The 25,547-nt window shown below is 49.0% G+C and overlaps 1 protein-coding gene across 1 annotated transcript in view; it reads right to left on the reverse strand.

Moving 5' to 3' along the window:
- LOC117422561 (tyrosine-protein kinase receptor) overlaps positions 1 to 25,547 on the reverse strand; it is a 38,029-nt gene that overhangs the window by 7,912 nt on the left and 4,570 nt on the right. The window contains exons 2-19 of the mRNA XM_058992039.1: positions 16,091 to 16,183; positions 14,088 to 14,237; positions 13,539 to 13,758; positions 11,645 to 11,784; positions 10,921 to 11,055; positions 9,576 to 9,740; positions 8,242 to 8,342; positions 7,699 to 7,862; positions 7,091 to 7,185; positions 6,013 to 6,105; positions 4,816 to 5,008; positions 4,454 to 4,604; positions 4,014 to 4,145; positions 2,631 to 2,787; positions 2,370 to 2,552; positions 2,055 to 2,153; positions 1,544 to 1,696; positions 698 to 808 (exon numbers count right to left, since the gene is read on the reverse strand). Coding sequence (XP_058848022.1) covers positions 698 to 808; positions 1,544 to 1,696; positions 2,055 to 2,153; positions 2,370 to 2,552; positions 2,631 to 2,787; positions 4,014 to 4,145; positions 4,454 to 4,604; positions 4,816 to 5,008; positions 6,013 to 6,105; positions 7,091 to 7,185; positions 7,699 to 7,862; positions 8,242 to 8,342; positions 9,576 to 9,740; positions 10,921 to 11,055; positions 11,645 to 11,784; positions 13,539 to 13,758; positions 14,088 to 14,237; positions 16,091 to 16,183 — 2,535 coding nt within the window. The remainder of the gene's footprint in view (positions 1 to 697; positions 809 to 1,543; positions 1,697 to 2,054; positions 2,154 to 2,369; positions 2,553 to 2,630; positions 2,788 to 4,013; positions 4,146 to 4,453; positions 4,605 to 4,815; positions 5,009 to 6,012; positions 6,106 to 7,090; positions 7,186 to 7,698; positions 7,863 to 8,241; positions 8,343 to 9,575; positions 9,741 to 10,920; positions 11,056 to 11,644; positions 11,785 to 13,538; positions 13,759 to 14,087; positions 14,238 to 16,090; positions 16,184 to 25,547) is intronic.

Below are 25,547 nucleotides of genomic sequence, written 5' to 3' on the forward strand. Positions count from 1 at the left end.
AAGCGGGGTACATTTAGACTGCACTGCAAAGGGTCACTCAGCTGTTGTGTTCTTGTATGATCACCAGGTACACTCGCAGCATTGGATTATAGTTTAATTATCCATTCACAAAACATGGAGAAATGTGTTTTGTTTATCAATTTAACTCCCATATTCTACCCAATTTGAAATGCCCATTCGAACGTGGGCTCATCGCTGTACCCCTCTTACCAATCACAAGGACTTTGCAACCCCCTCTGCAACCGTGGCAACTGAGAATTAGTACATGGAAAATATCTCTACAAAAGCACAGTTTCAGCTGGCTAGGGTTATGGGTTTGAGTTTGGATGTAGTTAGGGTTAGGGGTAGGGCTGGGGAGGGTTAGGGTTGGGGGTTAAATGATTGCTGTACAACCATCACATTTTTGAAATTCAGCTTTTAGAAGCATGCATGACTCCTAAGAAGTCTGGGCCGGACCACTCAAGATGACTAACACAGGGGTGGGGCTAATTGTCTGTTTTGAAATGGACTTGCCCCAAGCTTTACGTGTGGGGCAAGTTGTGTTTAGCGGCCCATAGAGAGCGGTGGACTGCAGTCTAACTACCCCAGTGCACTGCACTTTCCCTGCAGTTTACAGCAGGCTCTTCATCACCTCAGAGCCGGTGGAAGGAGGTCCCCAGCGGAGCCGAGCGCACACACAGCTGGGAAAGTCTCTTACTCAGAGTGAGGCTGGCGCAGGCCAGCACGGCGCCAGTCACGACCGTCGATACCACCACCGCCAGGATCAGAGGCAAGGAGAGGTGTCCCTCTGGAGCAGGGCCTCGCGGAGCTGGGGAGAGGAGAGGAGGGCTAGCACTCAACAACACCTTCCATACACACTGCAAACAAAACGAGTAAAACACTCCAAGAAACCAAGGAAAAACTAAAAGAAACCAAGCCCAACTAAAAGAATCTAATGGGTGGATTCAATGCTCCTGTAGAGGTGAGGTTATATCTGTTCTAGTCTCTCACCTGTACAGGTATAGCTCACTCTGCACTGCTCTGCTCAGGTATAGCTCGCTGTGCTCTGCTCTGTACAGGAATAGCTCGCTCTGCTCTGCTCTGTACAGGTATAGCTCACTCTGCACTGCTCTGCTCAGGTATAGCTCGCTGTGCTCTGCTCTGTACAGGTATAGCTCGCTCTGCTCTGCTCTGTACAGGAATAGCTCGCTCTGCTCTGCTCTGTACAGGTATAGCTCACTCTGCACTGCTCTGCTCAGGTATAGCTCACTCTGCACTGCTCTGCTCAGGTATAGCTCGCTCTGCTCTGCTCTGTACAGGAATAGCTCGCTCTGCTCTGCTCTGTACAGGTATAGCTCGCTCTGCTCTGTACAGGAATAGCTCGCTCTGCTCTGCTCTGTACAGGTATAGCTCGCTCTGCTCTGTACAGGAATAGCTCGCTCTGCTCTGCTCTGTACAGGTATAGCTCGCTCTGCTCTGCTCTGTACAGGTATAGCTCGCTCTACTCTGTACAGGTATAGCTTGTTCTGCTCTGCTCTGTACAGGTATAGCTCGCTCTGCTCACCTGTGCAGGTGACGTTGTTGCTGGCCAGCTCCTCTCCGTTGTCACACAGACAGGTGATGAGTTTGGTCTCCTCGTCTTGTTTGCAGGTCTCGGACTCACAGTGACTGCAGTTCAGCTGCACCTTGATCTCAGCCTCGCCGTGGCTCTCCATTGCTGGGGGAGGGACAGGGTGTATTAGTACTGTGCAGACACACTATGGGACATGTGATGGTTGACTTGTGTTTTTCTTCTCAGAAGCTGGTCAGTCATTAAAGGAAAATAATTTTGCTTTATGCTTGGAGAATTAAGTTGGGTTAGGCTTAGGGCTGGGGCTCGGACTTGGGTTAGAGCTAGAGCTATGATATGGGTTGGGGTTAGGGGTCTGGTTAGGGTTGGGTTAGGGGTTGGAATCCCTTCATATGCATCCACACTGACAGCCAGACATCTGAAGTGAATGTTCAGTGTTGGGGTGAATAGGAATCAGCTCAGGGTGCCCAGCACTGCCCGGTACCTGCTCCCCCAGTCTCCTCACCTGCCAGCGGCTGCAGAAAGATCTCTCCGATGGGGTTCACGAAGGAGATCCCGGCCTGCCCGTCCGCTGTGATGTCATCAGTCTCCGCCGCGTCCCCGCCTGCAATTCAGGAAACAGGATCCAACACATTCTCAAGGAAACTTTAACATTCATCCATGTATAAATGTGACCCCCAACCCATAGCCAGACCTTCAGTGATAATTATTACCTATAGGAATAGTATGGTGGCATACACGCCTTGTTTCTGAACCTGTTAAATCTGCTCATTTATCACGATGATCCCACAGTTTTGTGGTAGAGAGGACAGTGATTTACCTCTGTAGCCTCCGCCTCCTCCTCCCGCAGTACAGGCCCCTCCTCCCCCCCCGAAGCCCCCGAAGGTGGCCCAGGCAAGCTTGGACAGGGCCTGGGGGCAGGACGACCCCCCCTCCGCCCCCTGCAGGAGAGACTTCCCCCCCCAGATGTATCTGGTGATGTCACTCCAGCCGCCCCCTCCACCTGCAGAGCAGAGAGCAGGGCCGGGTTTAGAGAGGCTCGCTGTAGCAGCGCGCTGTGATCACAGAAACAGACCCTCACCTGCCACCCCGGTCAGCCCGTTGACCCCGGGCACGGCTGTGCTGTTCTCGTACTGCTCCAGGGGGATGTCATCCAGACCTCTCTCAGGGTCCTCGAGGTACGCCTTCCCCCCCCCGCCGGCAGCGATCAGCAGGGGAACCAGAGAGCCGTTCTCCTTCTGCAGGGGGAACACAAACAGCAGAACACACAGGCTCAGTGATACTGACTAATAAAACACACAGGCTCAGTGATACTGACTGATGAAACACACAGGCTCAGTGATACTGACTGATGAAACACACAGGCTCAGTGATACTGACTGATGAAACACACAGGCTCAGTGATACTGACTGATGAAACACACAGGCTCAGTGATACTGACTGATGAAACACACAGGCTCAGTGATACTGACTGATGAAACACACAGGCTCAGTGATACTGACTGATGAAACACACAGGCTCAGTGATACTGACTGATGAAACACACAGGCTCAGTGATACTGACTGATGAAACACACAGGCTCAGTGATACTGACTGATGAAACACACAGGCTCAGTGATACTGACTGATGAAACACACAGGCTCAGTGATACTGACTGATGAAACACACAGGCTCAGTGATACTGACTGATAAAACACACAGGCTCAGTGATACTAACTAATAAAACACACAGGCTCAGTGATACTGACTGATGAAACACACAGGCTCAGTGATACTGACTGATGAAACACACAGGCTCAGTGATACTGACTGATGAAACACACAGGCTCAGTGATACTGACTGATGAAACACACAGGCTCAGTGATACTGACTGATGAAACACACAGGCTCAGTGATACTGACTGATGAAACACACAGGCTCAGTGATAGTGACTGATGAAACACACAGGCTCAGTGATACTGACTGATGAAACACACAGGCTCAGTGATACTGACTGATGAAACACACAGGCTCAGTGATACTGACTGATGAAACACACAGGCTCAGTGATACTGACTGATGAAACACACAGGCTCAGTGATACTGACTGATGAAACACACAGGCTCAGTGATACTGACTGATGAAACACACAGGCTCAGTGATACTGACTGATGAAACACACAGGCTCAGTGATACTGACTGATAAAACACACAGGATCAGTGATACTGACTGATGAAACACACAGGCTCAGTGATACTGACTGATGAAACACACAGGCTCAGCTGAGCTACTGACTGATAAGACACAGGCTCAGCTGAGATATTGACTGATAAGACACAGGCTCAGCTGAGATATTGACTGATAAGACACAGGCTCAGCTGAGATATTGACTGATAAGACACAGGCTCAGCTGAGATACTGACTCAGTCAGTTTTGTCCACTGCTCAGACTGAGCCTGCCCGGTGGGTGTGGCTTACCCTGAAGATGTACGTGGCTCCGCCCCCTCCGCCGCCACCTCCCGCCCACTCCAGCACGCCGCCACGCCCACTGAACCCGTCTTCAATCACTGAGGACTCCCCCAGGCAGATCTGCTGAGTCAGGGGGTTCCTCTGAGACAGAGGGGGGGGGGGGGGGGGGGCAATGAGAGCAAATCACACCAGTGGAGGCTCCTTACAGGAGGGAGGCAGTGGCGCCTCAAAATCTCAGTGAAAAACATTCAAACAAACATGACTCCTCCCCCCTCCTCCCCTCTCCCCTCTCCCCCTCCTCCCCCCTCCTCTCTCCCCTCTCCCCTCTCCCCTCTCCCCTCTCCCCTCTCCCTCTCCCTCTCCCTCTCCCTCTCCCTCTCCCCCTCCCTCCTCCTCCCCTCTCCCCTCTCCCCCTCCCCCTCCTCCCCCCTCCCCCCTCCCTCTCTCACCCCTGGGCAGGCGTCCTCGCCCTGCTGTCCCACCAGTATGTAGAGGACCTCATCTTTCTCCAGAGGGAAGATGGCGGAGATGAAGACTCCGTGGGAGCGCTTGTTGTGATTCTTCGCTCCCTTCCCTCCCGCAGCGCCGTACGCAGAGATCCTGAGAGAGAGGAGAGCGAGGGAAAGAGAGAGGGGGGAGAGATATACAATCAAAGTGAATACAAGAGGGAGAGAGCGAGATTTAATCAGAGATGCATTTCATTCTCCATTGAACAAAGTGCAGAGAAATATTCTCTCAAGCTGGCAGAAGAAGGTTTCTTGATGATAGAAATATGCAGTGGAGATGTGCTGGGTGGCGCGATGGTACTCACATGTAGCGGTTGGAGGCGGGCACTCTCCACATCTGCACCCCCCGCAGAGGCACCTCCGTGCCCACGCCCCTGCCCACGCCCCTGCCCACGCTCACGTTCACGTTGGTGTTCCGGTACGCGCTGTCACATTGCGCCTGCGTGGGGCCCCGGGGGCCACTGGCCCCGCATGAGGTGAACCACCACGTAGACACCTCTGCAGGGAGACATGGGGACACACAGACAGAGACGCACAGACGCAGAGACAAAGAGAGACAGAGACGCAGAGACGCAGACACACACAGATACAACAGAGACACAGACACAGACACACACAGAGACAGAGAGAGACAGATGCAGACACAAACAGAGACACAGAGACAGGTGCAGACACACACAGAGACAGAGAGACAGATGCAGACACAAACAGAGACACAGAGACAGGTGCAGACACACACAGAGACAGAGAGACAGATGCAGACACAAACAGAGACACAGAGACAGGTGCAGACACACACAGAGACAGAGAGACAGATGCAGACACAAACAGAGACACAGAGACAGGTGCAGACACACACAGAGACAGAGAGACAGATGCAGACACAAACAGAGACACAGAGACAGGTGCAGACACACACAGAGACAGAGAGACAGATGCAGACACAAACAGAGACACAGAGACAGGTGCAGACACACACAGAGACAGAGAGACAGATGCAGACACAAACAGAGACACAGAGACAGGTGCAGACACACACAGAGACAGAGAGACAGATGCAGACACAAACAGAGACACAGAGACAGACGCAGACACACACACAGACAGAGACAGATGCAGACACACACAGAGAAAGGAGGATTGTATATTTATATAAAATTGTAAACATTTATATAAACATTTTTAAATCAAACAAGCATACCAAACAATGAAGTGAAGTTTGTCTGTGTGCAGTGTGCAGTGCGTCTGTGCCTGTGTGCAGTGTGCCTGTGTGCAGTGTGCCTGTGTGCAGTGTGCCTGTGTGCAGTGTGCAGTGTGTCTGTGTGCAGTGTGCCTGTCTGCAGTGTGCCTGTCTGCAGTGTGCAGTGTGTCTGTGTGCAGTGTGCAGTGTGTCTGTGTGCAGTGTGCAGTGTGTCTGTGTGCTGTGTGCTGTGTGTCTGTGTGCAGTGTGCAGTGTGTCTGTGTGCAGTGTGCAGTGTGTCTGTGTGCTGTGTGCAGCTCACCGGAGGAGGAGGGCTCTGGCAGGGGGTTGAAGAAGCCGAGGTCACTCACACTGTCCAGCTGCAACTTGTGTCTTGGGAACAAGGGGCTCTTATCTGAGAAGGGGAGGGGGAGAGGGGAGAGAGAGGGGGAGGAAGGTAGGTCATTGGGACAGAGAGAGGGGGAGAGAGGGGGAGGATGGTAGGTCATTGAGACAGAGAGAGGGGGAGAGAGGGGAAGGAAGGTAGGTCATTGGGACAGAGAGAGGGGGAGGAAGGTAGGTCATTGGGACAGAGAGAGGGGGAGAGAGGGGAAGGACAGGGGGAGGGAGACAGGGGGAGGGAGAAAGGGAGAGGTGGACAGGAGGGGAACAGAGAGGAAGAGAGGGAGAGAAAATGGAGATTGAGACAGAGGAAAAGAGGAAATAAGGGAGAGGGTAATGAGGTCATCTGGTATGCAGATCTCAATGGGTTCTTGAACACAGCGATATTAATATCTTTAACAATGGGGAGCTGCTTCACCGCCCTGCTGTGCTGTTCTAGTGCACACTCAGGACGACCACTCTTCATCCAGCCTGCTCTCACATCCGCTTCCAGCACTGCAGCACCGCGGGAGATCAAGGCTTCTTCCCAATGACACTCAGTTACTCTTCACAACGGATTGTATTCACTCAAGAGGGTCGGAAGAATGTAAATAAGAAGCGAATTTCTCATGCAGCAGGTTTCAGCTGTGACTGAGGATTGAGTGCGGCCTGCAGTATAACTGCCCTGCCCTGCCCTGCCCAGGATACCAGCGTGCTGCAGTATAACTGCCCTGCCCTGCCCACGATACCAGCGTGCTGCAGTATAACTGCCCTGCCCACGACACCAGCGTGCTGCAGTCTCTCTCTGACTTGGATAGGATAATGTGAAAAGATAGGGGTGATTCAGGGGTGCATTTGAAATGATTTAGGTTTGATCTTAGGGTGATTTGGGGGTTATTAAGGGTTATTTGGTGCTGATTTAGAGATCAGGGTTGAGGTTCGGGTTAGGTGTTGATTTGAGGATGATTTGGGGTTGGGGGTAAGGTTTAAGGTTAGGGGTGAGGATGATTTGGGGGTACCTGTGTCGAAGCAGGAAGCCCCCAGCGTGATGCCGTCCACAGACAGGTCAGCTCTTGAACCCGGGCCCCAAACCGCCCTCAGAGTCAGGTGGAACCTGGAGGAAGACAGGCAGGCGAGAACTGAAAGGAACTCCAACCTCCCACCTGAATAAAACACCCCTCTCACTGACACAGTGTGAGAGGAACTGTAACCTCCTGCCTGAATAAAACACCCCTCTCACTGATACAGTGTGAGAGGAACTGCAACCTCCTGCCTGAATAAAACACCCCTCTCACTGACACAGTGTGAGAGGAACTGCAACCTCCTGCCTGAATAAAACACCCCTCTCACTGACACAGTGTGAGAGGAACTGCAACCTCCTGCCTGAATAAAACACCCCTCTCACTGACACAGTGTGAGAGGAACTGCAACCTCCTGCCTGAATAAAACACCCCTCTCACTGACACAGTGTGAGAGGAACTGCAACCTCCTGCCTGAATAAAACACCCCTCTCACTGACACAGTGTGAGAGGAACTGCAACCTCCTGCCTGAATAAAACACCCCTCTCACTGATACAGTGTTCAGTGGGGAGATGCACACAGTAGCTGTGCTCAGGTGTGCTCTTACCTGTGCAGGATGTCAGGGATCTGCAGGGTCAGCTCCAGCCAGCTGTCCTTCCAGCTGCCAGCCCGCTCCCACACCAGTGGAGACACCCCCAGAGAGCTGTCCTCCTGGACTGACAGAGACACTGTCCCATTATACACACCGAAGACATAGAGCGAGAACTGCACCTGGAGAGAGAGAGTGGGGGAGAGAGAGAGGGAGAGGGGGGAGAGAGGGGAGGGAGAGGGGGAGAGAGGGAGGGAGAGGGGGGGGAGAGAGAGGGAGAGATGGAGAGAGGGAGGGAGAGGGGGGAGAGAGGGAGTGGAGTGACAGAGGGAGAGAGGGAGTGAAGTGGAGAAAGAGGGGTGTATATTTGTGTACTTATACTTCTGTCAGTCTCCTCTATATAATTATCTATGCTACTGTGCCTTGTTCTGTCTGTGAGTCTCTCTCTCTCTCTCTCTCTCTCTCTCTCTCTCTCTCTCAATTCAATTTAATTCAAATTGGCTTACTTGCCACTCTTTCATTCTCTCAGTGTCTAGCTCAGTCTCTGTCTGTCTGTCTCACCTGGCACTCCCCGCTGGTGACGGTGGGCGGGAGGGTGTGGCTCTGGGCAACTGCACTGCCCGCTGTGACATCACTGCGCACCTGCAGGAACAGGAAGTGACCTGGGGAGAGGGAGGGAAGTACGAGAGTGATGCAGAACTCACGCAGCAGGGTACTAAACAGGAATGAATTGAGGGGCTGTACAGTGTACTGTAGTATAATGTGTTCGTGAAATTGAGGGGCTGTACAGTGTACTGTAGTGTAATGTGTTCATGAAATTGAGGGGCTGTACAGTGTACTGTAGTGTAATGTGTTCATGAAATTGAGGGGCTGTACAGTGTACTGTAGTGTAATGTGTTCATGAAATTGAGGGGCTGTACAGTGTACTGTAGTGTAATGTGTTCATGAAATTGAGGGGCTGTACAGTGTACTGTAGTGTAATGTGTTCATGAAATTGAGGGGCTGTACAGTGTACTGTAGTGTAATGTGTTCATGAAATTGAGGGGCTGTACAGTGTACTGTAGTGTAATGTGTTCATGAAATTGAGGGGCTGTACAGTGTACTGTAGTGTAATGTGTTCATGAAATTGAGGGGCTGTACAGTGTACTGTAGTGTAATGTGTTCATGAAATTGAGGGGCTGTACAGTGTACTGTAGTGTAATGTGTTCATGAAATTGAGGGGCTGTACAGTGTACTGTAGTGTAATGTGTTCATGAAATTGAGGGGCTGTACAGTGTACTGTAGTATAATGTGTTCATGAAATTGAGGGGCTGTACAGTGTACTGTAGTGTAATGTGTTCATGAAATTGAGGGGCTGTACAGTGTACTGTAGTGTAATGTGTTCATGAAATTGAGGGGCTGTACAGTGTACTGTAGTGTAATGTGTTCATGAAATTGAGGGGCTGTACAGTGTACTGTAGTGTAATGTGTTCATGAAATTGAGGGGCTGTACAGTGTACTGTAGTGTAATGTGTTCGTGAAATTGAGGGGCTGTACAGTGTACTGTAGTGTAATGTGTTCATGAAATTGAGGGGCTGTACAGTGTACTGTAGTGTAATGTGTTCGTGAAATTGAGGGGCTGTACAGTGTACTGTAGTGTAATGTGTTCATGAAATTGAGGGGCTGTACAGTGTACTGTAGTGTAATGTGTTCATGAAATTGAGGGGCTGTACAGTGTACTGTAGTGTAATGTGTTCATGAAATTGAGGGGCTGTACAGTGTACTGTAGTGTAATGTGTTCATGAAATTGAGGGGCTGTACAGTGTACTGTAGTGTAATGTGTTCATGAAATTGAGGGGCTGTACAGTGTACTGTAGTTTAATGTGTTCATAAAATGTTAACAAGCTGTCGTTTACCTCCTGTGGTCTGCAGAGTGGATCCCAGGACGTCTGGACTGGTGGAAAGGTCATGAGAGCTGACCAGTGACCAGGAGGGGGAGGTAGAGGGGGAGGGGTCACTGGAAAGTGACCAGCCACACAGACCAGACTCGAAAGAGCAGTGTGAGCCGAGGGGCAGAGACTCTACAGGGGGGTTATAAACACACAGTTAATACAAGGCTGTCACTAGCATACATCCCGACACGACAGAGAGAGGAGTTTAAAAACAATACATTTACTTCAGCATAATACTTCAAATAATATTATTTTCCCTTCAGTTAAATACTGTTGTGCTTTCAAGCTAACATGCTCAACAACACTAATACAGTGACAAAGAGTTTAGGTTTTTGCTTTTGAATCCCCAGGCTGGGAATATGGTGGTAGGATAATGAAATAAATAGAGAATGCGGGTGATCTGTTAAATTGTAATAACCAGCCATACAGACGAGGTGGAGCTTGGATGATGACCCCTAATTCTGGTGAGCAACAAACTATTTCTGCTGGGACTCACGTGAGAACCTAATGGTACATAGTGTGTGTATATCCTGCGACCCTGGGAAGGGTTTCATGGATCAGTGGTTATCCAAATTCAAAAATCTAAGTGTGGCAAACAGCCATTCAGCGAGGGATAGCAACTGCATGAAAAGTCATTTGCAGTAATGTTTTATTTTTTATTCCCAGCCGAGTGGACACATGTGTGGTGCAGATGTTTTACTAACAACTCCTGTCACAAGCAGAAGAAAAACAGCATGCTCCCGAACCAGCACAGAGCGAGAGTGGAACACGAAGGGAGGAAGAGGAGGAGGAGGAGGAGGAGGAGGAGGAGGGGCATTCACAGAGCGAGAGTGGAACACGAAGGGAGGAAGAGGAGGAGGAGGAGGGGCATTCACAGAGCGAGAGTGGAACACGAAGGGAGGAAGAGGAGGAGGAGGAGGAGGAGGAGGGGCATTCACAGAGCGAGAGTGGAACACGAAGGGAGGAGGAGGAGGAGGAGGAGGGGCATTCACAGAGCGAGAGTGGAACACGAAGGGAGGAAGAGGAGGAGGAGGAGGGGCATTCACAGAGCGAGAGTGGAACACGAAGGGAGGAAGAGGAGGAGGAGGAGGGGCATTCACAGAGCGAGAGTGGAACACGAAGGGAGGAAGAGGAGGAGGAGGAGGGGCATTCACAGAGTGAGAGTGGAACACAAAAGGAGGAGGGACATTCACAGGGTCAGGGGGGCACCGTACCGAAGTAGTTTTTACTGACAATGTGATTTTAATAACAGGCGGGTTTACAGAAGTGATTCTATTAAAAGATGATTTTGTAAAATTTTGTGACTCACCGCAGACAGTGCCCTCGTCATCCTCTAGGGGGCAGTCTCTGTGGAAGTCACACACTCTGTTCCTGTCGATGCAGCTGCCCATCGCGCAAGGGAAGGAAACCCCCTCGACACAGCCATGCTGGGGGGGAGGGCCACCTGAGAGAGAATCAAGTGAAACCAGTGTCCCTGGAGCCTGATCACACATCTGCCCTCTCCTCTTCCCTGCCCACCCCTCCCCTCCCATCTCCTCTCCTCCCCTCCCCCTCTCCTCTCTCCTCCCCTTCCTCTCGCCTCTCCCTCTTCCCTCTCCTCTCCCATCTCTTCTCCCCTCCCCTCTCCCCTCACGTTTCCTCTCCCCTCCTCACCTCCCCTCCTCTCCTCCCCCTCCTCTCACCTCTCCCCTCTCCCCTCACGTTTCCTCTCCTCTCCCCTCCTCCCCCTCTCCTCTCTCCTCCCCTTCCTCTCGCCTCTCCCTCTTCCCTCTCCTCTCCCATCTCTTCTCCCCTCCCCTCTCCCCTCACGTTTCCTCTCCCCTCCTCACCTCCCCTCCTCTCCTCCCCCTCCTCTCACCTCTCCCCTCTCCCCTCTCCTCTCCCCCCTCTCCCCTCTCCCCTCACGTTTCCTCTCCTCTCCCCTCCCCCCTCTCCCCTCTCCTCCCCCTCTCCTCTCTCCTCTCCCCTCTCCCCCCTCTCCCCCCCCTCTCCTCTCTCCTCTCCCCTCTCCCCCCTCTCCCCCACCCCCTCACCTGTCTCGCAGTCTCTCAGTTCCAGTGAGTCCAGCCCCAGTGTCCCTGGGGCCTCGCTGCCACAGGAGGAGTAGAACAGGATGATCTGAAACGCAGCCTCCCTCTGACCAATAGGAGCTGCCAGCACCTCCCACTGCCCTCTGCACCAATCAGAGAAGAGAGAGCAAGGGGCCTTGGTATTCATGCAGTTACTACAGTGTCATTACCCGGCTCTTCATGCTCTGTGATTAAAAGTGCTTTTTTTAAGTGACATTAACGTTGTTTTTTCTCCTTCAAAAAATAATTTGGGACAATTAAAAAAATGATAGACTGTTTCAACAAATGTATTTTGTTTTAAGTTTATGTATTCAGTTGTAAACACTAGGTGTCCAGTTGCGTATCTGCAGAACTATCATCTAACAAAACTGTAAGCCTTGGTGTTATTTTGAGCTGCGTGTTGTCAATGCTTCTGTAGAAACAGCTCTGGAGTGGCTCAGCACTCAGCAGACATGGATAAATCACACTGACAGGGCGACTCCTTTGAGCTGTGCTAGACTTACGCTCCCTCGGCACTCATGTCTAATTACTAATCAAGAGGAACGGCCAGGGGAACGTGCCAGCAAGTTCAAGCAACTTCATGCAACTGCACAAAAAGCAACTTCAAAACAGAGTCATTGCTGTGTAAAGATATTACCAAGATAGGTATCTTTCCACCGTGGAACAGGCAGTATTCCCTTAGTGTAAATAATGTTTTCAATGTGTGTGTGTGGGGGGCTTTTTGTTGCTGTTCTCGTCTTCCAAAATAGGACATTTAAACTCATAAATATCGAGGGCTAGTGTTCAACTCATGAGTTAAAGAATATATTTTTCCCAGCTCTAACCACTAGATCACACTGCCTCCCTCCCAGTCCCTCAGCTCTAACCCCTAGACCACACTGCCTCCCTCCCAGTCCCTCAGCTCTAACCACTAGACCACACTGCCTCCCTCCCTCCCAGCCCCTCAGCTCTAACCCATAGACCACACTGCCTCCCTCCCTCCCAGCCCCTCAGCTCTAACCACTAGACCCACTGCCTCCCTCCCAGCCCCTCAGCTCTAACCCCTAGACCACACTGCCTCCCTCCCTCCCAGCCCCTCAGCTCTAACCCCTAGACCACGCTGCCTCCCTCTCATTCTATTTTTCGTCCTTCACAGTCCTTGTCTCACAGCACTGCAGCACAATATTAAGCTGTAATGAATTCCCCCACAATGTTTCTGTTCTCGATTGTTCATGTAGTTGGAGCTGAAATGATATTATCTGCTTCAGGAGTACCCACTCTGACAAAAAATCGATCGTAACGACATCATCTGATCAGAGAAGGCAGCGCGGCGATCCATTCCCCCCTCACTGACCTGTATGCCATTACCTAATTGAATTGGCTACACCGGGACACTTCTGTGAATGATCAAACAAATGATAAATCTGTACTTGCCTTTACAGACTGTTAGTGAAGTCAGATGTTGGGTCATTTTAAACACAAGGGGGTGGAACTCAGCAGGACTACCTGAACGGCCACTTCTGCTGTTTCGTGACTGTACATAACCAGCTTGCTAAAATGTTAATAAGCGTGTTGTGTTATTCGTTACCAGTTAGTTATTTGTCAGTTAATGCTTAGCGCTTTGTTTAAGTGGGTGTTTTTGTGCAATGATGTTTTTGCACTTTATATGCAGAACACATCCATAGTGTTCAGTAAACTAAGCTGATCCTACACTACTAGTATTAGAAACTGTGTCCTAAGCATCTGCACATTGAAAAGGTGTTTACTGTACTGCACTGTACTGCACTGCACTGCACTGCGTGTCACTGAATTGCAGTTGCAATCTCAGCTCAGTTTAGTGAAACTCTACACCGCAGGCCTGGGGTTGGGTTGCACTTGCCTGTTGCTGTCCAGGCCCCAGTCCCTGAGCTGCGGGGACCTGCTGACCCGGTTGGTGTTGGCGTCTCTGATCTGGACCGACAGGTTCCCCCGGCTCGGTTCTGGCTGGTACCGGGCGAGCTGCAGCCGGCACCCGGCGGCACTGTGCGGCAACACCGGGCTCGTCACCGCAAACTCACAGCCCACAGCTGCGCCCCCTACTGCCAGGAGCAGGAAGTGACCTGGGAGAGATCGAGGCAGAACATGTTCACAGGTTTCATTATTATTTATTTGATTTTTCTAAGGAAATAGTTTCAATATTGGTTGACCAAATTCTAAAAAAAAATGTGTAAAAAAATGAACTATTATTAATTATTATGAAAAGTGAAGTCCTCAGCTGTAAATTTGTTTTAAAGCTACTTGATTTCTTTCATGAAGTAAAGGACTTTATGATGTCAGAGGTAGTAAAGCTTTTTTCTCTTGCCTGGCCAGGGTGCAATTCTAGCGACAGTCTGTGTGTTCTCCACTCTGAGGTGCAGCACAGTACTGCATTTGATAAGCCCCCCCTTACCGTCAGAGCTGCCAGTGGAGTGGTCAGTGCCTGGCTGCCTGTTCTCTGAGCTGGGCCTGGGTTGCTGTGGCGACGTGACAAGCCAGTCCCCTCCTGCACTGTGATTGGACAGGGTCCAGGAGCAGGGAGTCTCGAAATCACAGGAGAGTGCTGAGGGAGCAGTGGGGGGGACAGAGGGGTTATAATCATTCATACATCACCAAGTCATCCAATCACCACATTGAAGACACCGAGAAAGACTTTCATTAGGTATGCACCAACAGATACAGAAACGCACCAGCAGATACAGAAACGCACCAACAGATACAGAAACGCACCAGCAGATACAGAAACGCACCAACAGATACAGAAACGCACCAGCAGATACAGAAACACACCAACAGATACAGAAACACACCAACAGATACAGAAACGCACCAACAGATACAGAAACGCACCAACAGATACAGAAACACACCAACAGATACAGAAACGCACCAACAGATACAGAAACACACCAACAGATACAGAAACACACCAACAGATACAGATACGCACCAACAGATACAGAAACGCACCAACAGATACAGAAACACACCAGCAGATACAGAAACACCCCAACAGATACAGATACACCCCAGCAGATACAGAAACACCCCAACAGATACAGATACACCCCAGCAGATACAGAAACGCACCAACAGATACAGAAACGCACCAACAGATACAGATACGCACCAACAGATACAGAAACGCACCAACAGATACAGAAACACACCAGCAGATACAGAAACACCCCAACAGATACAGATACACCCCAGCAGATACAGAAACACCCCAACAGATACAGATACACCCCAGCAGATACAGAAACACACCAACAAGATACAGATACGCACCAACAGATACAGAAACGCACCAACAGATACAGAAACACACCAGCAGATACAGAAACACCCCAACAGATACAGATACACCCCAGCAGATACAGAAACACACCAACAGATACAGATACGCACCAACAGATACAGAAACGCACCAACAGATACAGAAACACACCAGCAGATACAGAAACACCCCAACAGATACAGATACACCCCAGCAGATACAGAAACACCCCAACAGATACAGATACACCCCAGCAGATACAGAAACGCACCAGCAGATACAGAAACGCACCAGCAGATACAGATACACCCCAGCAGATGACTTCCCTGAATAGAATATACGGCTCAATTCAAAAGTCTCAAAACAACAGCGATGTTGCTCTGTTTGATGCGGGTCCTAGTTCTGAGTAGAGTCTTCATTGTTGTGATTTCTAATAAGTTAACATGTTGTAAGAAGGGTGTCTCTTATTATAACCTAACCTTAACTGTAAAGTGATTACCATGTACCAGGGAGAACTACAGGGAACTGCCTCATGAATCAATTACTGCTAACTGCTGCCCGGTTCAGCGAGTCTTGTAAAGGAAAAAAAAAAGAGCTTCTCAAAACACTTTAAATGTGACCCCCCTTTGTTTTACAAGGTTCAGATGAGTGTTTCAGTCACAGAGGCTGACTGACCCGTGCACCGCAGCTCTGTTGAAGGGATTAGCACAATCGATTGTCTTCTTTTCTTGTGGTTTTACCTCCCAGATCGAATGCACATGTGCTTTGATTCGACACTGTTAGTGAAACGTGCTGCCAATAAGAAGCATGCAGCTGGTTATTAGTTGCTCCCATTCCCAGGGCTGGCATGAGCTAATATTCCTCGAGTCTGTCATCTCCACTCTATTGTGGTGCAGCAGTGCTGACAGAGAGTGGGACTGTAGCACATACTGTGACCCTGCTGAACTAAAGCTATTCCTTCCCTCATACCGGTTTACATGCACAGTCTGTAGATTGCACCCATGCCATGGTTTATACTCTGCGTTTCTCATGGTTTGCCATGTTTTTTCACTGTGCTTTACTACACTTTGCTATTCTTTAACTGTGTGGATCTTTAATAAGAGTTATCATTGCAGTGGAAAGCAGAGCTCTGGTACCTGGAGCAGAGGGTTTGTCGGGAGAGAAGTCCGAGGAGGAAGCTGGTCTGGAGTCCAAGGATCTGTCTGTCAAGCAATGTCCGACACCTGCCACTGGGGAGAAATGAGACCATATTGAAAACAGGACCGTATGGAAAACAGGACCGTTATTGAAAACAGCACCATATTGAAACCAGCCTACAGTGTTGACCCATTTTTCAAATCTGCTCCCTTAAGGATGCTGCACCCTGGCTCTTCCATAGACCGCAGATTCATTCTTCAGGGTCAGTGATCTCTCCAAACTCACACCTATTCATTTCTAATGCTATCTGAGATCACTGAGCTCAGCACTCACCTGCACGCCCCAGCCCGGAATCTCAAGACAGGATTTCATTTGGTTTGTTTTCAATACAAGTAAATAACAAAGGCCCTTTGATGCCAGCTACCCTAAGCAGCCAAACATGTTCAGACTCCTTGGTGCCAGGTGGCTAAATTCCTTTGCATTTTGTGAATAGTCGTCCCCCAACCCCCCCCCGGGTCTATATTGTGTATACATACAGCAGACTGGTCAAGTGGACACAGTAGCTCACAGCAGGAGCTTGCAGACAGCACTTGTGCAGTCTGCGATGGGGTGAATCAGAAGTGTATTGAATTTCTCAAACCTGAAGCATCAATCACTTTGCAGAAATAACCAGCCATTAATAAAAGGCAATGGAGCTGCCGTTTCAACTCCACAAGCATCGTTAGGGGAGCTCAGACAAAAGCAATTGGTGATAAATCTGTGAGGAGGGCCATCGCGGGAGGCCAGGATGTGACAAGTCTGGAAAGGATCGTTCCTCGATGATAACCACTTTCCTGGAGATCAAAACTGGACCCCGCAAGAAAGCCCACGGCTTCTTATAAATACATCACCGTTTATAGATAAACAAATTGTATTTGTATTGCCTTTTTTATTCTTTAGAACTGATGGACATTTCTAACAAAAAAGACACATATAGCCATCTCCAAAAATAACAACAGAGAGAGAGAGAGAGAGAGAGAGAGAGAGGAGAGAGAGAGAGAGAGTGAGTTCAGAAACAGTTCAGAAACAGCAAACAGCTCTCTATAAACTCTATATAAACTTTCAAACTGAAACAGCAACATCAGTCTACCCAGATATTTCTGCCATGCGCTTTGAAGCTGAAGAAATGTTGTAGCCAGTTATTAAAACAGTGAGTTTTCAGTTTATCGGTGACTCTTCTTCTTCATTGAATTATTTCTAGTGATTGATGAGTGTTGGATCCTGATTCTCCCTGGATACAGAGCGGTTGTAATTGATTAGTTAGTTCATCATAGACAGGATTATAGACTTCAGAAAATCTCTGACCGCTGACCATGTTGGTCTGGCCAGTGCCACGGCCTGCACAGCATCTGTGTGTCTTGCTGAGGGTTGTATGATTGTTTTGTTTCTCTCAGCAAATATGTTTACCGATTCTTCACAGGGGCCTGCTTTTATTGAGATCACATGAGTTGTTAAGCGCTGAGGCGGAGAGGACTCCACTGGACTCCACTGATCTTATTAGAGACATGGAGTGGTTTATTTACCACTCAACCCCTAATTACTTCAGCCTCGTTAGCCGTAATGACAGAGTGCATGGAAAACAAGAAACATATCATGGCTGTCAATGCAGAATCCGAGTGGTGACCTGCATGCAGCGTAGGACGAGCACAGCTGTATGACATAGATATCCTCATCCACACGCAATGGCAGACCTGAGAGCTTGCAATCCTCCAGTCAGGAAAGTCATCACAGACGAGTGTGGTAAGGTATGGTAAACACTGTGGTTAGCCATGAACACAGCCAGGCTGTGCGGTAGTGTACGCATGGGAAAAATGAAACTTCTAAAATGAGACGGATTGTGCCGGGGGAAGAAGACAGAAAAATCCTACAGGAAGATGAATCCCTTTCCTGCTCTGTGAGGGATTCCTCCAGAAAGCTGTCATCCCTAAAGCCAGAGAGAAGAGAGAAACTGCTTGTCTTCTGAATTCCACAGCCCCATGCTTGCCTTGTAAACATGTGCAGAATGATGGGCTGTTTTAAGAGACTCACCACATGGAATGGCTGGAAGGGATTTAGAAGGAAGTGTTCCAGGACTCTCTCTCTCTCTCTCTCTCTCTCTCTCTCTCTCTCTCTCTCTCTCTCTCTCTCTCTCTCTCTCTCTCTCTCTCTCTCTCTCTCTCTCTCTCTCTCTCTCTCTCTCTCTCTCTCTCTCTCTCTCTCTCTCTCTGAGTCTCTGTGTGGTTCAGTGAAGGGCCAGGAGATCAGGGTTCTGCTTTTAGTGTGGGGTTTGTGGGACTGGAAAACCCTGCAGGGAAATTCTAAACCCTGCACGAAATCACCAAATGACATCCCATATAAATGATACATATCATTTATTATGTTTCTAACGCCTTCGGAAGTCTTATTGCAGTACCGCTTTACTTTAGAATCTATTGTATTTATTCCCAGGGCAAAGGAAGATGGAGGAAGGAAAAACTGGCCTCAAAGACGGAGGCACTAGGCTGACTGACGGACGTGACCTCAACAAGATGGTGCATTCAGTAGGTATAGAGCCCAGTTGCAGTGGCCATCTTGGGGAGGGCAGCTACACAAGTGTAGTTTCATAGCAGTTAAGACTGAGATTTCAGTGGCAGTTATATCGAGTAGTGATCAGCTGCAGCGGATTAACGGGAAGGGTCTTGGTGCATATAGGGAGTTTGGTGCAGGAGCGAGGCGGAGCGGAGCAGAGCAGCGCAGGGAGAGTTTACTTTTGCCCATTGCATTCCCGGGAGGATTAAGTGCCGTTGCGGACCCGAGAACCACGGGGGTTCGGAGTGCTGTTGAGAGGCGAATCCAGGACCTGGCAAAGAAGACGGCAAGAGACACCCTATTAATGTAAAAGCTTGTGTTTGTACCAGTAAAACATGTGCTGCATCTAAATCTGGGACTCTGTCATCACTTCTTAGCACACCCCACCACATCTATACAGATGTTTCTAATCATGTGAAACAACACTGAATGGCAATGTGTTTGGTAGAACTTAGAACAGAATTACCAGTGTTGCTGCTCCGGCTTACAAGATGGAACATCAATCCTTTATCATAATCAATGAATCACTGATAAAGTGGTAATACAATATGAATAGATAATACAATATGAATACAATATGAATAGATAATACAATATGAATACAATATGAATAGATAATACAATATGAACAGATATACTTGCAGTGGATGGGGGGCGGGGTGACGTTGGGTGACGTTGAGTTTTCACAGAGCCATCAGATCACTGCTTCTGCAGTGTTATTGAGGTCAGTTAGCATATCTTCAGGTATGTATTGATGTATTGAAGTCTAGCAAAGTGTTATAAAGCAAACCAGGGTAAACTCTGGTACATGCACAGTATAGCCATGGGAGAAGGATGGGGTAAAACTGCATGTACTGAAAAACTGCCAGGGTTTCTACTGCAATTCATGTGCGAGGTCTTGAGAATCTTACCGGTCTCTTTCGACATTTCCATTGCTTTAATACATTCCAATATTGCATTTCTTATACGAAGAATCTGGTTGCAGCAGGACGGATGCTACGAATCTGTGCCACGCAGAGACAGCACATGCTGTAAAAGGCAGGACTATTGTATAAGTGTTGAAAACAAGAGAAAAATAAAAGCAATTTTGCCTCTTAACATCACTGCCCCCTGCAGGCCCCTCGGACTGCCCCGCTGGCATTTCCCCAGTGAATGTAATAAAACGGGTAATAGACTGAGAGTCTCAGCCTGAGAAACAGGAGGCCGGTAACAGGATGAATAAATCTCAGGTAAAAAAGCAGCTTGAAAAGCATTGGCTAGCCCTCTGTTACAATGTCTATCAGTCTGGGCGCTTCCCCACACAGCTCTCAGTGTGCACACTTTGCATTGACCGCCATTAACTGCAGAGATTTACAAGCTCGGTGGTTTTAACTCCTGGCTTGCTTGCATGTGTTTCTTTGAAGTCTGTTTGGATGAATTGGCTGTACGTATTTCAGGTAGTCTCAGGAAACTGTTTCAGATGGTTACTCGTTTTCTTTTTTTCAGAGTCCCCGTGGTTCGGCGGCTTGCTTTGTTGTTAAGCCAGTTTATAACTGTGTGAATACAGCGTGCTTCTTTCATGCACTATGAGAGGCTGGGAGGGGAGCGTATTGCAGAGGGACCCAAACGAAAAGGATCATTGCTGCAAGACAGCGAGCAACCCAACCATCCCCAGATGGAACGGCTCAAGACTGATGCAAAGCAGGGCTGACTCGCTTCAGGCAGCTTGTTTAAATACCAGTGGCTATCACACTCTCGATGAATATGGTATAGAAATATTAACTGCAGCTGCTGTGCCTAATGGAAACTCAGCATTAATATCAGGGTTAACAAACCTTTCAAAAACAACAGAAAAAGCTGTACACGGGTATAAAAACCAAAAGAGATGCTCTTCAGCATGGCTGCGTGTCTCTGCTCTTCAGCATGGCTGTGTGTCTCTGCTCTTCAGCATGGCTGTGTGTCTCTGCTCTTCAGCATGGCTGTGTGTCTCTGCTCTTCAGCATGGCTGCGTGTCTCTGCTCTTCAGCATGGCTGCGTGTCTCTGCTCTTCAGCATGGCTGCGTGTCTCTGCTCTTCAGCATGGCTGCGTGTCTCTGCTCTTCAGCATGGCTGCGTGTCTCTGCTCTTCAGCATGGCTGCGTGTCTCTGCTCTTCAGCATGGCTGTGTGTCTCTGCTCTTCAGCATGGCTGCGTGTCTCTGCTCTTCAGCATGGCTGCGTGTCTCTGCTCTTCAGCATGGCTGCGTGTCTCTGCTCTTCAGCATGGCTGCGTGTCTCTGCTCTTCAGCATGGCTGCGTGTCTCTGCTCTTCAGCATGGCTGCGTGTCTCTGCTCTTCAGCATGGCTGCGTGTCTCTGCTCTTCAGCATGGCTGCGTGTCTCTGCTCTTCAGCATGGCTGTGTGTCTCTGCTCTTCAGCTGGAGAGATTCTACTAGATATTCTTATACAGATTTGGGATCGTTTTAAGTGTCCCCAGCTGCACTGTAATTACAGTGTAACAGCACAATACATGCAGAATGTGTGTGTAGATATAATGCAACACTCTGCATAATTACAAAAACAAGTATGATGGTATGATGGGGCTGTGTAATAACAATGTAATTACTGTGTATCACACAGGCAGATGTTACAGTGTCTACAGGCACTCAATGTAAACACAGAAACATCTGTACATGTTGAGCTGGATAAAAAACACAAAAGTTATTCTTGTATTTTAAAGATGTTTCTAGCGCTGTATTGAGCTATTTTCAGTCATGTGACCCTGTATTAGCCAATACACTTGTGAGTTTCAGTCAAGGGATTTGCATGTGTGTGTGTGTGTGTGTGCATGTGTGTGTGTGTGTGTGCATGCATGCGTGTGGCAGGATACAAAAAAAGAACGATTTAATTTTGGAAGCCAAACAGAAACGGGGCCAAAGGTCAAGAGCATTTCTCCAGGAGTGAATGAAAAGAGACTACAGTGAAGCTGACACTGTCTGAGGGGGCTGCCGTCAATCTTGTGACTTCAATATGGAGTTCGGAGCAAAAAAAACAGAAACGAAAATTTAATAACAACCAGAAATCCTACCGTCTGGACCAGAGATGGGCTGGAAAAACAAGAGTGTGCAAACCCAAACCAGCATAAAATAATCCAGAACAAGAGTGTGCAAACCCAAACCAGCATCAAATAATCCACAACAAGAGTGTGCAAACCCAAACCAGCATCAAAGAATCCACAACAAGAGTGTGCAAACCCAAACCAGCATCAAAGAATCCACAACAAGAGTGTGCAAACCCAAACCAGCATCAAAGAATCCACAACAAGAGTGTGCAAACCCAAACCAGCATCAAATAATCCAGAACAAGAGTGTGCAAACCCAAACCAGCATCAAAGAATCCACAACAAGAGTGTGCAAACCCAAACCAGCATCAAAGAATCCACAACAAGAGTGTGCAAACCCAAACCAGCATCAAAGAATCCAGAACAAGAGTGTGCAAACCCAAACCAGCATCAAAGAATCCACAACAAGAGTGTGCAAACCCAAACCAGCATCAAAGAATCCACAACAAGAGTGTGCAAACCCAAACCAGCATCAAAGAATCCACAACAAGAGTGTGCAAACCCAAACCAGCATCAAATAATCCAGAACAAGAGTGTGCAAACCCAAACCAGCATCAAAGAATCCACAACAAGAGTGTGCAAACCCAAACCAGCATCAAAGAATCCACAACAAGAGTGTGCAAACCCAAACCAGCATCAAAGAATCCACAACAAGAGTGTGCAAACCCAAACCAGCATCAAAGAATCCACAACAAGAGTGTGCAAACCCAAACCAGCATCAAAGAATCCACAACAAGAGTGTGCAAACCCAAACCAGCATCAAAGAATCCACAACAAGAGTGTGCAAACCCAAACCAGTATCAAAGAATCCATAACAAGAGTGTGAAAACCCAAACCAGCTGCACTGGGGAAATGAGAGCCAGCTAATAACTAAAGTTCAAGTAGTCACTATCATTTCTGGAGCCATACACACCTCTGCCCCCCATGGTTACAGATGGAAAGCACTGAGGTCCTGAACTGGGATTGACTTCCAGACTGCTCTTGTGTGCATTAGCTGCGTGGCTCTAATGACTGCAGCCTCTTTGATGAATGTTTTCAATGGAATGGATCCAAGTCTTTGCTCCATCACTCCAGTCCCAGCTTCCCTAGGCACCAGGCTGGCCTCTGGCACTGGCTATAGCTCACTGCTGCAGGAGCAGCTGGGAGGAAGTAATGCTGAGCTGCTGGTGTGCATGAGAGGGATTTCCTGTGAATGCCACCACCCCTCCACACACACACTCGCACACGCACGCACACACTGACACACACACACACACTCACACATGCACACGCACACGCACGCACACACTGACACACACACACACACTCACACATGCACGCACACACTGACACACACACACACACTCACACATGCACGCACACACTGACACACACACACACACACTCACACATGCACACGCACACGCACGCACTGACACACACACAGACACACACACGCACGCGCATGCACGCACACATGCACACATTGACACACACTGACACACACACACACGCACGCACTGACACACACACACACACTGACACACGCACACACTGACACACACACACATGCACGCACTGACACACACACGTGCATGCGCACACGCACACACTGACACACACACGCACGCACACACTGACACACACACACACGCACGCACTGACACACACACACACACTGACACACGCACACACTGACACACACACACATGCACGCACTGACACACACACGTGCATGCGCACACGCACACACTGACACACACACACGCACGCACACACTGACACACACACACACGCACGCACTGACACACACACACACACTGACACACGCACACACTGACACACACACACATGCACGCACTGACACACACACGTGCATGCGCACACGCACACACTGACACACACACACACACACGCACGCACACTGACACACACGCACGCATGCACACACTGACACATGCACGCACTGACACACACACACACACGCGCACGCACGCACACAAACACTGACACACACACACACGCACGCACACATGCATATGAAGGCATCTGTCCATCTGTCTGCATGTTAGACTTACATTGCTACAAGTGCATACAGAGCATGTAATCCATGTGGATATACTGTTTGTGGTGTGTAGAGGTGTACGTCACACATACCACAGCTGAGAGAAGTACCAGTCTCTCTCAGGGCTTTTTGAAGCAGGCATTTTTGCATCCAGCCGCGAGGGCTGTGGGGTGCAGAGCAGAGCCCCTGTGTCCTGAAGGCCTCTCTCTTGCTGCAGCCCTGTTCTTCTGTTTTTGGACAGCGTTCCGGCTCTGTGCCACCGCGGTTGCCATGACGCAGGCCGAGACTGCCAGGGACAGGAATATTTTTTGAGGCAGTGGGGCAGCACCAGGGCTACGGCCTTTCAGAGCCAGGGGGCCAGCGAGCTGAAACAGGGACTAAACCACTGCACGACCACTGTACTGCTGTACTGGGGATCTGAGAGCCAGCTAATTCAATACACTCTAGTGTAGAGAACTCAGTGCTGTACTGAAGATCTGAGAGCCAGCTAATTCAATACACTCGAGTGTAGAGAACTCAGTGCTGTACGGGGGATCTGAGAGCCAGCTAATTCAATACAGTCTAGTGTAGAGAACTCAGTGCTGTACTGGGGATCTGAGAGCCAGCTAATTCAATACACTCTAGTGTAGAGAACTCAGTGCTGTACTGGGGATCTGAGAGCCAGCTAATTCAATACACTCAAGTGTAGAGAACTCAGTGCTGTACTGGGGATCTGAGAGCCAGCTAATTCAATACAGTCTAGTATAGAGAACTCAGTGCTGTACGGGGGATCTGAGAGCCAGCTAATTCAATACACTCTAGTGTAGAGAACTCAGTGCTGTACTGGGGATCTGAGAGCCAGCTAATTCAATACAGTCTAGTGTAGAGAACTCAGTGCTGTACTGGGGATCTGAGAGCCAGCTAATTCAATACACTCCATGTCTGTGGATAATGTAACCTAACATTAGCCTATATAATGAAAACAGCAAGGGACCTAGAATGGAGCCCTGTGGAACACCACAGACAACTTCCGATAGTGCCGATTTTACCTCCCCAATAGAAACTGCTAACAAACTGAAACCTGTCACAAAGATAAGATCTGAATCAGGACAGGACAAGGCCAGACAGCATTACTGTGCATCTTGTGTGCATTAGCTGCGTCCTGCTTTGGACTGTGAGAATCACAGCTGGACCATATTCAGTTTTTAACTGTAGTTTCTGTTTCTAAAATCTACAAGCCAACATCTGTAAGAAACACTGCCGCAGTTAACAGGTCACTGCCTAGCAGCCATGTCAGATTGAAATGTCAGCTAAACAGCTGCCCCGTCATATGAATATCATTTCCTTTTTTTCAAACACTGAATAAATTATTATCTAAAGATGTTTTTTGGGGAGGTTTTGGAACCACAAGAAAACTCTCCTGCTTCTGGGGGTACAGCCAGGATTTTAATTGCAGTGTCAGCTTTGGGAAGTGGACAAAAAAAACCCCAAAAAAACCTACAAAAACAAAAAACACCTGCCAGGTGCTGCACACACTTTAGCGGGCTGGCCCTCCAGCGAGCATGCTGACCCTAGACACGTCCACGCTCTGTGATCTACACAAGCTGTGGGTACGCTTCACCCTGCCCTGATGATCTCCAGTGACTAACCCTAACCCTAACCCTAACCCTAACCCTCCAGCGAGCATGCTGACCCCAGACACGTCCACGCTCTGTGATCTACACAAGCTGTGGGTACGCTTCACCCTGCCCTGATGATCTCCAGTGACT

This window comes from Acipenser ruthenus, chromosome 18 (assembly GCF_902713425.1).
Source record: "Acipenser ruthenus chromosome 18, fAciRut3.2 maternal haplotype, whole genome shotgun sequence".
NCBI lineage: Eukaryota > Metazoa > Chordata > Actinopteri > Acipenseriformes > Acipenseridae > Acipenser > Acipenser ruthenus.